Below are 14,249 nucleotides of genomic sequence, written 5' to 3'. Positions count from 1 at the left end.
GAGCATGCAGTCCACCTGATGGTAAGTGGCTACTGCCGCCCATGGACATCTGTAATCAACCGCAGATAGGATTAGATATTCTTGCCTGAGGTCGGCCACAGATGCGCCGCTACCCCTGAGGACTAAGCTGGAACGCCTCGGAAAAGTCTTTCTCCGTCTTCGTCGCCTATGGACAGTTGCAACAGTAGAGGAGTCACCAATTAGTTGCAGGTGTTGATGAAGTGTTCTTTTTGACTTTAATTATGTTTTTTTGCTCATGAAGCGTCCACACAGGGTTTGCTTGCTCTAAGAGTCTCTAAAATACATAGAGCAAGGGAAATAGCTATTATGTTATGAGAATTCACCCCATAAATAATGTTATTTATATATAAATCATCTTAGTTAACTATTAACCTTTTATTTCTAAATCTACAGGATTGAATATAGGGAATTGATTAGTGTATTGTAAACATTTTGGAAAACATGAAGATTCCCCCACGACAATTTTATTTTACATATCAAAATAAAATTGAAAGTTCAGAAGAATTTAAGGGCTTTGGATCCCATCTCGGCCGAGAAGATACATTCTGGACCTGGTACTCATCTTAATATTTGTCAACGACACCTTATCCACTTAATTCTCGTGGTTAAAAAGATTTCATTTATATTTAATAGTGATTCACATTAGTGAATAGCTGATACCATAACAATTAACATTCACTAACTACTTTCTTTCTCTGGCATATCCTTCGATGACTAATGCTACAATGATTTAAAACGGAAATAGCATTGTTTTTATTTAGCTAACCAAGGTTACTTAAATATGTTAGATTCCGTAGATAATCTTATTTGTAGCATATTTTTATTTTATAACCGTAAAGCCATAAATATGATAAAGGTGGCTTTTATGTTGTAATTCAACGAATGACAAATATTATTTAACGATAATTACATGCCTTTCGCTACATACGCTTTACGCTACATGCCTAGTAAATCACATACTTCAAAGTATTATCCAATCAATATACATACTTTGAATTTTACGCGAGTGATATTTATATGTATGTACATATATCGCATCACTACGCACTAGGCATAATAAATATATTAAAGAATAATATATATTAACGAATAACAAAATAAACAGGAACATACAGTTTAGGGATTTTCCCAATAGCGGTTTATCATTTAGAATTTAGATAAAAATACCCATATTCGCAAATATATTGTAAACTTCCTTGATATGAATCAAAACTAAGATGATATGACGTCATTACGGAATACAGGAGGTATTCCGTCTGACTTTCAATTTATGAAACAAGATCAGACTAATGATGAAAGTCAAAGTTCACTTTCATATAATTAATGAAATTGCACATTTTTTGTACCCAAATGTTTGCTACTGATGCTGCGTAAATATGCGTGTCATATGAGTCTTTTAAGTGTATACCTGTTGCTTTTTAAAGAGCTTTTCTTAAAAGTCAAATATGCCTCTTTGATACCTACTGCGAATATCTTTAAAAGATACCTAACTCTATTCATAACTCTATTAATAAACTCAACTTTCATTTATTTTCCATTTTTTATTCAATTATTTCCATAAAAAAATGAAGTCAGTTAAAAAGAACACCGATCGGCAAAAAAGAACAAGCACTAAACTGTTGTCTTTATTAGTAATTATATTATCCCCCATTATTAATATTCGATCTATCCAATTTCTGCCTATACAAAATAGAAATTAGTCAATTTCTAGAATACAGATATTGTCAAATGTCAATCTTTGTTACATAAAACATTGCATATATTGATATTAGTCGTTATTATTAAATTAAGAGTGTATATATATGTTTATTATTTGTTTTAAATAATATCACAGTATAATTTGTAAATGCCATGCTGACATTATTTGTTTGACACTCCGAATAAGTCACCGTTTTAGTTTAAGGACACTGGTTATTTAGTTTACAAATTAGGTTGTTAGGACTGAGACGAGATATAGCGATAAAATTTACAAGTTTAACCGATCTTACGTTTATTCTATAAGAAAACAAGGTTCTCTTATCTGTGGAGACACTGTCAAACCAGTAAACATGAGTGATAACGCCGTGATAATAGATGCACACTAATAAATTCAATATACTTATTCACAATAATAATTTCTCATTAGCTTATGTATATTAGCTAAGATATTTAACTAAGTATTATTAAAAATTTCCTCTTTGTGTAATAAACAAAATGCCGCATTTATCAGAGTGCAATTAAATAGGTAACGATATTAAAGGTAGACAAGTCATTAATAAGTAATTAATATGACTTAGGAAATAATATGATCTGTTCAATTTCGAATGTTATCGCATGTCCACTCTGTAAAAATTGATAAGGTAAGTTATATTTGTTCTTATAGGATGTTATTAAGTCAATTCACCTTAATCTTGGTCTTAAAATAAAATATTTTATAAAACATTGCAACATTTAAAATTTGTTATAAAAATGTAATACAGTATATAAATATGTATATAAATAGGTACATACCACTTTGATCCCAATACAATCCAGAATCACACACACACACAAAAACAAAAACAAAATAGCAAAAAAATTTCAAAGTTAGCACACCACTCTCACCTTTTCTGGAGGAACCGCTTCCTGAACTCAATGTACGCGGAGCGTCCCTTATCCTCATCATCGCCTATTTTGACGCGACCGTGCAGCGGGACCCGGTGGCCAGAGATGCCATAGTCCATCTGTATGTCGACGACGAGCATCAGAGTGAAGAGCACGAGGAAGGCACTGATGGCGAGCGCGAGGCGCTCCTTGAGCTTCATGTTGAGCATGATGCGCGCGGAGTGGCGGCGCGGCGCGGTGGGACTGCGCGCATGGTCCTCGGGCGTCGGCGAGCGCTTACAATCGCGCGCGTACGCACCGCGCCACCGCCACCGGCGCCGCCAGCGCGCGCGCGCCCACCCGCTTACCCTGGAACAAGATAAAATACTTTTTAATCATAATAAAAAAACTAATACTCGAAAAGTATATAAAGTAACGTTTTTCTATTAAACATAAAAATAAGTTAGTGTAGAGGTCGAAATTCAGTCACAATTTAATTACTACAGTTCGTCAGTAGCTACTAAACATAGATTAGTAAAGATTACTCACTCCTAACAAGAAAATGTAACCAGTTTTGAGAATTGAAATAGTTGCGTAAAAAAGTTTTGCCACGTCTCCGTGCTAAAATGACCCTAAAATATTTGAAATAATTATTTATTTATTACGTAAATTACGCAGTATTAGTTATTTATTCGTAAATTTTCTCTAAAAATGTTTTTATTTGTCAAGAATTCAAAAAAAGAACTTACTAAAATAAGCCGTTTGTGGCTTCATTCAATTGCAAGGTGGCGAAGTATCTTTACTAATCTATGAAAAAAACAATAATACTCGAAAAATATATAAAGTAACGTTTTTCTATTAAACATAAAATAAGTTAGTCTAGAGGTCGAAATTCGATCCTAATTATGTACCTACTACAGCCACAAGAGGAAAAAAGACAAATAATAATCGGTTCATAATCAAAAGAGAAAATGAAACTGACATGTTTTATCTTACTCTTCTTTTTATATGAAAATCTTAATATCAGTATCAAAAATTCTATAGACATTAAAATAAGGTATTTTTTTTCTAAATTCAGCTTAAAACCCTATTAAGGTTTTAGCTTTAAATTCACTCCTGGGAATTGTGAACGACCTAAATAAAGTTACCTAGATATTCATAAGTACTTTATAATGGGTTAGGATTTAAGTTTTCATTTAGTAATATAAAGTAGAACTTAACCCACACTTACAAAACTAAACGATAAATTGAGGTTTAAAATTTGAAAATCTAAATAAGGTATGTAGGTCGTACTCGTAAGTAAATTGCTCAGAATTTGCGTTATACAATTAACAATTATATTAATTTACTACTGATGGAGAACGTTAACTTTAAATTATTTTTATAATGACCAAATTATTTCTAATTTGTTTAGTATAAATAAGTCTGCGTAGGTACGCATAACTATAAGTATCTACACATAAAAATAAATGTATCAATACGATATGTCAACATGAAATACCAATAAAATATCAGAATGTTGTTTATTAAAATGTAGTCGCGACATTTTGACATGCAAAAATAATGCATTAATAGTCTCATTACATATTCTAAACGTCGATTAAATGTCAGAAACGTGATATTATTTCAAGATTATTCTTTTGCTATGAAACTTTTTAGTGTTATGTCGACGGTTTTGGGTGTCTCTCCGCCTACGATGTCTGATTCACTGATTCGCGATTCTCCTTACTGCAAAATTTGTCAGCATCAAATCAAATCAAATCAAGCTAATTCGGACCACACCGTTTTGTCAGTCATATAATCATCGTCTTTAGGTAACAATAGCTTTACTATCACACCGTAAAAATACTCAATCTATCCTTAACTACCGAAGATCGAAATATGACTTTTTGTATCCAAAAATTGTCAAATGTCGAATAGTACGGAAAACATTGGATAGATTGATTATTAATAACGGACGTAAGACAAAAGTAAAATGTTATAACTTAATGTGATACTTTTAAAGATGGTTAATTACTTTAGTCAGAAATTTTGGGATTTCAAATTATCTATCATTATTACAATAGAGAAGACCAAAAGTTTAAAACACAACAAGTTGCATTTATTTAATCCAAAATATTGATTAATTTCAACCAGCAAAATTTTACGGTTAAAAATACAACCAGAGTAAAGTATGTGCTATATAAAGCACAAAATTTCTATTATTTGTTAAAAAGTTAAAAAAATCCTAATCAGTCCTTTTTTCTTTTAAAATAAATCGTTGAGCCGTTGTTGCCTCAATTAAAAACGGAAATCGAACTCAGACCTCCCAGCAATACAAATAAGTGAGGTGACCGCTACCTACGCTATTCGAATCAACATATTTATTCATTTGAAATTTTAAACAATAAAAACCTACAAGATGACACAAATTAAAATGTAAAATATTTATATTCAACTCCATTACCTCTATTAAGCATTTATTATTAAAACAATTACTTTAGTAAATTTCGCAATATGAATTACAAAACAAGTCTACAATACAAAAATGGGAATGCAGTGTAAGCATCGCTGTTACGATCCTAGGAGTGTCATATCGTAAGCATATTTTAGAAATATGATGCTATTGTGTACTTAGCATGCTCCAATTTCGCTTATATTCGTATTGGTTTGTTGTAGAACAGTGTTTCCCAATCTTTTCACGGCACGACCCCCTTAGTTAAGGTATAATATTTCGCGACTCCTTCCCCATATTTTTCTCATCTGTATTAATTTTATAGTTTATATGAAAGCCATTGATTTCTTTTCTTTATTTTCACAATTAAGTACCTACACAGATATTTATATTTTTTTATTAACATGTTCTTAAAATATCTATTTGAACTTTATACATTTTCTACTAAGGTTTCGTGATCCCCCTCACAGAGGTTTTGTGAACCCCCAGGTGGTCATGACCCACACGTTGAAGAACACTGATATGGAATATAGAATCTCATCCCGAAATCTGATATTTTACATATCGAGATACAGTTGCAATGTCTTAAAACTTTGCATGCATTTAAATATCTAGAAATGTAAGAGATTGGAAAAAGGACACGATTTTAAAAACACAATAGGGAATATTTGTGTGATAAATAAACGGATTTATGAAAATATTTTTATTTTATGTTTTAACACTTATTTTACACTCCTTAAAATATTTTATATTGTATGACTTATCATACTTTTAAAAGAAGTTTTACTTTGCACAATTGTATTTTTATTAGTATATATATATTTGAAGCATTCGAAATGGATAATAACAATAGCTCTTTATTTTTATAATTTCTTTGTGGAAAAAGATCTTGCAGTCCACAGTCCACATGGTCATTTGGTGACTGCCTTCTTTAAGCATCTGTTACAAACTCCATATAGAATAGCAATTTTACCTCAAACCAATCGCAGATAGGTTGACACTCGAAACGACTAAAAGCATCTCCTCGTAGGTAAGAGAGCTGGCATCCGCACCCTTACATGCGAATGCAGTGCTGCTTCGTACAAGAAAGAGTTGTGACGAGGGAACCATCTTTAGAAGTACTTTGTATTGCAAAAAAAATATTATGCTTTTTCTTTTGGCAATACAGCGCGATATCACTTAATAGGAGAGACCAAACTAAGGATTTTTTTCCTGTAAAATGCACTTAATTTTCAACGATCACAGTTGCGTGGCTGAGTCTTGAACATCGGACACCTTGATGAAGAGGCCCTGTTTCATACACTACGTTATCACTGCAAAAAATATCTTCCTAACACTATAGGAAAATAAAATCTACCTACAAGTGGTTAGAGCCACACACCGAAGCTCATATAAAGTACGTTACTTATACCTACCTACTGATAAGGGGGCGTGTCTCCTTATTTGTTAGGTGAGATGTGAACTGTTGGTACAAAAAGTTCTCACACGGTATTTTCTTCGAACATTTTACATTCTAACTTAGAATAATAAGATATTATATATTATGTAATGCGCAAATATACTAAAAGTTCCTATCTATACCTATACCCGCATAGATAAGACGAGTCCATTTGTACTAGATAACAAGTGCAGTAAGTGCAATAAAAACAAAAACAATATATTTTATGCGCGCTATATGTATTGGCATATTATATAGCAAGCCACATAATAATATAACGGTATATTCAATTTTATGGACGAAGCAGGCCACATAGAAGGCACGTAGGAACATTGCCTTCTCCGAAACTCATCAACTTGTATGGATTTACTAGCTCTACCCAGCTGACGTCTCTTACGTATGGTCAAATTAGTCAGCGCTAAGATAAGTACCTGCCTAATAGAAAATACCAATATCGATAAACAATCAAGGTATTCTTATAGGGTGTTAATAGCATAGAAACAATTATAAATTTTCCATGATTCAAAATTACCAACAACAGTGCAATGACCTAGTTGATAATGATAGATCATCATTAAAAGCATTATAAATGTAAATAAGTTATTATTCGCTTCAAAATTGTACTTTGTACTCCTACAATAATATAACATGTGAATAGAAAAATTAACTATCAATATCTATTGATGAAAAATATGCAGAGAAAAGTTAAATAAAAAAGTTTCATTTTAAAAGCAAACGTGATCTTTATTATGAGCGCAATCAACAAGTATTGTGATTCTTGGGAAAGATTTTTCCAATTTGTGATAGATTTTTACCGAGGACTAACGTAGATGGCATGCCTTTTCTATACTAATATTATAAAGAGGAAATCTTTGTTTGTTTCTTTGATTGTAATGAATAAGCTCAAAGCTACTGGACCGATTTTAAAAATTCTTTCACCATTCGAAAGCTACATTATCCACGAGTAACATAGGCTATATTTTATATGAAATATATTTGATAAATACATTTCGAGGCGGTACAAAGTTTGCTGGGTCAGCTAGTTTATAATATAGAGCAAAGGTGCATGCTCGTCACCTGTTGATTTGTTGCTATTATCGCCTAATAACCTGTATAATTAACCCCAGATAATATTAAATTCCTATCTCAGATCGATCACAGATGCGTTGCTAAGGACTAAATTTGAACGTCGGAACTAAATTTGTGTGTGTTGTTGTGTCAATAGATCTATGTTTTTTTTCCTTGGAAGATAATATATTCTAGATAGCCAGTCTGGGTCTTGTAAAATGATACAATATATATTTCTGTTATATAAAGGTACTTATAATAATTTTCCATAACATCATTAAACATTGAAATTACCGCTAATAACGGTGTCGCGTAGGTCACGTGTGACTATTCACACGTACCACACATCGCACTACACACCTTCTACACTCACAGCCCCGCACTAGGATTCCCTGTGTCGTGGGTGCCATGGACACACACATATAGACAAATACACAAACACCCAGACCCAGAAACAGAAATCTAAATTCATCATTTAGATATCTGTCTGGCCGGGGTTCGAACCCGGGACCCTCTGCGCGTCAGACCGGTATGGTGACCGCTCCGCCACGCGGGTCGTTACTACAGCGACAAAGTATTGCCATGTAGCGATTACATTTGAAGGCAGAACCCTTTGTCGTTCGACTACGGCAGCACCACCGCCACACTTATTTCTGCCTCATAACAGCAGTGTTAAACGCTGCTGTGTTCTGGTATGAAGGGTGTGGTAAGGAAGTCATACTTTACCGAGGCGTTCCAACTTAATCCTCAGGGATAGCGGCGCATCTGTGGCCGACCTCATGTAGTAATATCTAATCCTATCTGGGGTTGATTATAGATGTCCATGGGCGGTAGTGGCCACTTACCATCAGATGGACTGCATGCTCGTCTGCTACTCCTACATTATATAAAAAAAAGAATACATCGTGGTGAGGTACCACCAAACCATGTATTTGCCTACTAAAATATGTCTTTAGGAAGCCAACGCCTTATGCACAGTTTCTAGTTGCGTCGTGATTGCGATATGATCATTATAATGTGGTCTAACTCTGAGTGAATAAAACTATGCATTTTCACAATAAGTAGCACAAAGCCACGCAAATATGAAGTGATTGGGGTGTGGTTGTGTTACGTGTGAATCGACACTAATGGACTCGTGTAGCCAGTGGCCAACGCTGCAATTTTAAGGTTATAAACTAAGTTCAATGAAACTATCTTGTTTAATAATTATTAATTAACAACGACTATTTACTCTCATATGTCAGCTGCGTGCCTCAAGATAACAGTGAGATAACGTTTCACTGTACGTTAATGAATAAAGGCAAATATGGCCAAAAGCTTGACTAAATAACTAACCGGAAAATACAGTAATCATTTACATTTCAAAGTATTTAACGAATTTGGATAAAGCGCGTCAATTGTACGTTTGTGTGCTTGCTTACAGTCACATAAACACTAAGGACCTTTTTCCTGTCGCGCGGGTTTCTCACAGATAAATAAACTTGCAGTGATAGCCTAGTGGTTAACAAACTTGGCCTCTTGATCGAGTGGTCTGAGGTTCAATTCCCAGGCACCTCTGATTTTTCAAAGTTATGTGCGTGTTAGAAATTAACTATCACTTGCTAAACGGTGAAGGAAAACATCGTGGGGAAACCTGCATACCAGAGAGATTTATAAAAAATCTCATATGTATGTGAAGACTACCAATATGCACTTGGCCAGCGCGGTGGACTATGGCCCAATCCTTTTCATTATGAAGGACCCGTGCCAGCAGTGGGATAGTAATGGGTTGATGATGATGGTGAAATAAAGTAGCTGCAATCTCTTTGGGAGCCGTGTACACGTGCGTAATGTACGATAGGATGCAAGTGTCACGCTTGCAGGTTGAACACGCGCGTTATAAGCACGCGCGACAGGAATAATTGGCAAAGTACAAGTAAAACTCGCACCCAGAGGGTTCCATACCACCATATTTTTTATTTTTATTATTAGTTATTATAGCAGATATTGTACTATATGAATTGTGAAAATTTGAACCGTATATCTATTATTCAGAAGATAGAGCCCTGTGACAGACAGACAAACGAACAGAGAGCGGAGTCTTAGTAATAAAGTACCGTTCTTACCCCATGAGTAGGGAACCCTAAAAAGGCCTTAACACACACAAACAACATAACACAGATGTTTTAAAACGTACCATGAACTATGTTTACTTTCGTTCTTGTCTTTACTTACGTTGTGTTATTTCTAACCACAGCACATTTTTATCGTACCAATTTTCTTGTGACATAGCCTGTGCGGGACTACGAGTTTGCATATAACGCTAACTTCATCAACCATCTAAAAGATGAAAGGGTGGATTCTATTGAGTCACCATCCCAGAGAAAACAGTTTTTATTCACCTCGCCAACCTAAACGTGTTTTTGTTACATTCTTTCACGGAGAATCAAAACACGGGCGGGTCCTGCTTTCATAATGGTATTCAATTTTCATTTCGCTGGGTTTGTGTTTTATAGTGTTTTACAGATGAACCCCCTTTTTAAATTCTATTATATTGATGACTTGATACGTAGTATGTAATCCAAGTTTGCGTATCACAATATTTCTATAGTTTAACATCAGTATAAGAAGTAGTGAAACTCAGATGCTAAACTACAAGTAATAAGGAGAAATGATAAAGATATCTATTCAACCTAAAAATATTATAGATGTTACAGACTCATTTTTAAATCCTTATGTAAATATGTACCTATCTGATAATTCTAGAATGTATACGTACGGTGACTAGCCTCTGTGAGTCATATTTAATTTATTAATAATTTATGCGAGACAAATGCGTGTTTTACTTATTTATTTAATGCATAATAACATTTGTGTTTACGTCCTGTTCAAATTGTCATTGCTTATAAAGAATGGGAGCTAAAAAGGCCAGTATGAATAAAAACCTTCACGATGTCATTGTACTATCTGGTTCCCATGAAAGAACAAAAGATTAGTAGATTCTAATCTATCCTCAGAAGACACTGCTCATGTTATACAAAGCATCGTTAATTAAATTTGCTGACAAGATCATAATTTGCCGCCATTGTACTAAATACATTATGGTTTAAAAAATGGTAAAGTAAGTTAAAAATAACTTGAATTAAATTTATCGTTAAAATATTTTATTATTTATTGAGTCTAAAACAATTTAGTCCTCAGGGGTAGCAACGCATCTGTGGCCTTATCTGGGGTTGATTACATATGTCAATGGGCGGCAGTGGACACTTACCATCAGGTGGACTACATGCTCATCTGCTACTCCTATATTATAAACTAGCTGACCCAAACTTTGTACCGCCTCAAAATCTATTTATCAAATATATTTCATATAAAATATAGCCTATGTTACTTGTGGATAATGTAGCTTTCGAATGGTGAAAGAATTTTTAAAATCCGTCTAGTAGTTTTTGAGCCTCTTCATTACAACCAAACAAAGAAACAAAGTATTCCTCTTTATAATATTAGTGAAAAAGTTAACTAATTGTTTTACAAAAAATAATACATAGGTAACAAAAATATAAATTATTTTTTAAATTGGTATTTTTCAAAGCGTTCAACACTCACACCAATGGGCGCTACAAACGATCAATTTTTGCACTAATAAAAGTAAATCACGTAATTTGTCCATTGCAACAATTTGACTGTAGGCATTAGTTCACAGTTTATTCCATTTATTATTATTATTATGCAGGTTCCACCTATGCTGGAAGTAAGCTAAAAGTTACTGGAATTGTATTAAAATAGCTTGTAATAGAAACCTCATTTATTTTTGTTTTGTTCTACAAATTTATTTAAGTACGCAATAATATTTAATTAAAAACATCTATAATTAGAAAACATAAGTAGTGGTCAGTTATCTTAAATTCTAAAATAAAAGAAATCCGAATTCTATCTACCTCTCTCTCTCTCTCTCTCTTTTTATACCTAACTAAAAATGGTAAAATTTATTTTTGAAAGTTTTTTTCTGACTCTACTTTTTTGTTCACTCACACTAATGCAAAGCTCAGCTTAGACCTCGCGGACTGTACCACGTTTCATTAATTCCACCAAAACAAATTGCTTTTCTTGCGTAAAGGTATTTAAAGCTGAATTGTGGTATACAAGTTAATAATAGAATAAATAAGTTTCATTTATAATAACCCTTAAATGCCCACAATTACTAGCAATCCGTTACTAGTGTCCACTGGATGAGAGCGAAAAATATAAAAAAATACAAATAAAACCAACCATAGTCCTGCGATTGGTTGAAAATAGAACAACAGTTTTGCGTTCCTTTGTTCAAATCGCGATACAATATGACAATAAAGAGCAGTGTCATCAAAAAACTGATACGACTTTTGTACGATGCATACGATACTTCAGACTGTGATAACGAGGAACAAAAAGAATCCAATTATCCAATTTGCGGCGTGCAAATACAACCTTCGTTATTATAAGTTCCCCACTTGGACTACGTTAATTAGTAGCATTGAAACAAAATGGAATCTACTATAACTAAAATGCACGCCATGAACACAATACCGATAAATGTATGGGGTGAAACTAATTTATTCGTATTTGTAAGTACCTCTTAAGTTTATTTATAGTTAGTGTGAGTGGCTTTCTATTATGGTGATAGGGATTCGGTTTAGCACTGTCATCACGGTGATCGGTTTAGTAAGTGTCCTATTCCCTACCAAATCCCGATATTATACTTCAGTATGTGCTTACTATTTAATTTACAATATAAATATTGGTGTTTTACTGTGACATTTATTGAATATTTAAATTAATACATATTCAAAGGTTTGAAAATCTTCTGAACTTGAATGGAGTCGGGTCCAAAAATGTATATTCATAAAACCACGCGGTATCAACAACAATATAGGGTACACTATCCGTCGAAAAATGTACGATGTACGAGTATGTCATGACGTATTTTTTGTGGGTTGTTTGCATTTCACCCAATGTTCAGTTATCACTTCCATCTATTCACATTACTTATATAAGGTAATATCATAAAAGATAGGAAAAGCATTGTAAGTATAATGTCACATCCGTCAATAGAACATTTAACATGAGTAGATGTTTCTAGGCAAAGATTTTGCACAATCGAGCCCGCAGCAATGATTACGAGCATGGTTCATGCGTTACCACCTCATTACCCGCTCGCATGCCCATGCACTGAGCATTGTCATCAATGCACCTTTCAACATATCGAAATATGGGGTTAGTCAGTTGCATAATCGGCCCCAACCTTTTCGTAAGTGCTCTCGATTTTTATAAATTATTTCTTATCGAAGTCATGTAATGTAACACTATAATGCTGAATGGGCAATAAAATGGCGAAGCATGTTATTTCTTATCAATACCGACATAATTTATGTGATTTTGTTTACTTTAAAGTTTATATAAAGACAGAATGGTCTTATAGTTGATGAAAAATCAAACAAAAAATATTTTTTGTAAGATAAATAAAAGTGTAATCAAAAACAAAACAATTAAATATATTACAAGATAAATGAGAAAGACATTCGTGTAAATGTAAAACAAATGTTTAAAGTAAAGAATAAAGAACATAAATAAATAGGAACAAATAGACAATGTACCAGGCGATCATAAGCGGTAAGAGCACGCAATGATCACTTTAGTCATCCAGCGTGCAGATAGACAATGGCAGACCAACAGTCGTTCTGCTGATAACATCTTGATCACTGAGTCCATTAGCCGAATGTACTTTCTTGTAATATACTGGCACAACAATACACATGTTATACCTACAAACTCTAATTTTTGTTGCAAGACATTATATTTTATTAACGTTCTTAATATGTAGTTGTTTTATATTTAAGTTATATTTCTTTAGGCGTATTAAGGATGAAAAATTATATTATGAATTCCCTTTAAAGGACCGGACAAGAATTACACTTTGAAATATGAATGAAATATGTAAAACCCTATTTTGAAAACCAGCGTTGATGGCCAAAAATCTAACTACTGGTTAATGGTTGTTGTCACATATATGTATCTTGTATTGTAGTTTTGGTCTAAAGATACATCTTACAGACGATACTCTACGTGGATCCTGAAGAATAAAGATCCATCTGTAACATACCTTAGACAGAACTCCTGGTGTTTGGAATAAATTAATCAAATTAAAGCCCATGTATGCTCCAAGGCAGTGGTATTCAGGTTGCTATGTTCTAATTTAAAGTGTTCTTATAGAACAGAATAGCACCGCGTTGTTTGCAATGGTTCTATGCTAGGACACTTGTCCTGTTGGAATTGGTTATTGATAGCCATGAGTCGAAGTGGACAAAGTGTTAATATTTAAGGCATACAGATCTTTGTTATCATCACCAAAATTACTAATTTGATATTCTCTTTTTCATTTTTTTATTCTACGTTATATTCTAACCTAACCTTTTTTTTTTTTTTTGTTTTCGAGGGGGAAACCTTCAAAAGGTACCCGACGAAGTGGGAGCGACGCCGGGTTATGTGGGATTTTTACCGCACTAAAACCCCCCCGGTGGCCGTCCTCAGCGCTTGGTGGAGAACTCCGGGATCTCCGATGGAACACAACCGGAGTCCTCCGAGCGCGATGCCCCGGGTGGGGCTCTGCCCTGGGGGGAGCACTTTACGCTCCTCCCGCACACCTGGTGTTTACAACGGCATGCGACCACACATTCCGCCGTTCTTCCCGGGGTTGCTCTCCGGACGGTTCGA

At 34.0% G+C, this 14,249-nt stretch overlaps 1 protein-coding gene across 1 annotated transcript in view; it reads right to left on the bottom strand.

Annotated features, from left to right (window-relative positions):
* LOC140744225 (extracellular serine/threonine protein CG31145) overlaps positions 1 to 14,249 on the bottom strand; it is a 113,239-nt gene that overhangs the window by 30,587 nt on the left and 68,403 nt on the right. Inside the window, exon 3 of the mRNA XM_073075754.1 lies at positions 2,605 to 2,952. Coding sequence (XP_072931855.1) covers positions 2,605 to 2,813 — 209 coding nt within the window. The 5' untranslated portion in view covers positions 2,814 to 2,952. The remainder of the gene's footprint in view (positions 1 to 2,604; positions 2,953 to 14,249) is intronic.

The sequence above is a fragment of the Epargyreus clarus genome, unplaced genomic scaffold (genome assembly GCF_041222505.1).
Source record: "Epargyreus clarus isolate Ecla_fem2 unplaced genomic scaffold, WU_Ecla_fem_2.2 ptg000008l, whole genome shotgun sequence".
Classification (NCBI taxonomy): domain Eukaryota; kingdom Metazoa; phylum Arthropoda; class Insecta; order Lepidoptera; family Hesperiidae; genus Epargyreus; species Epargyreus clarus.
The sequence above is the reverse complement of the archived record's forward strand: the minus strand, read 5'-3'. Positions and strand labels throughout refer to the sequence as shown.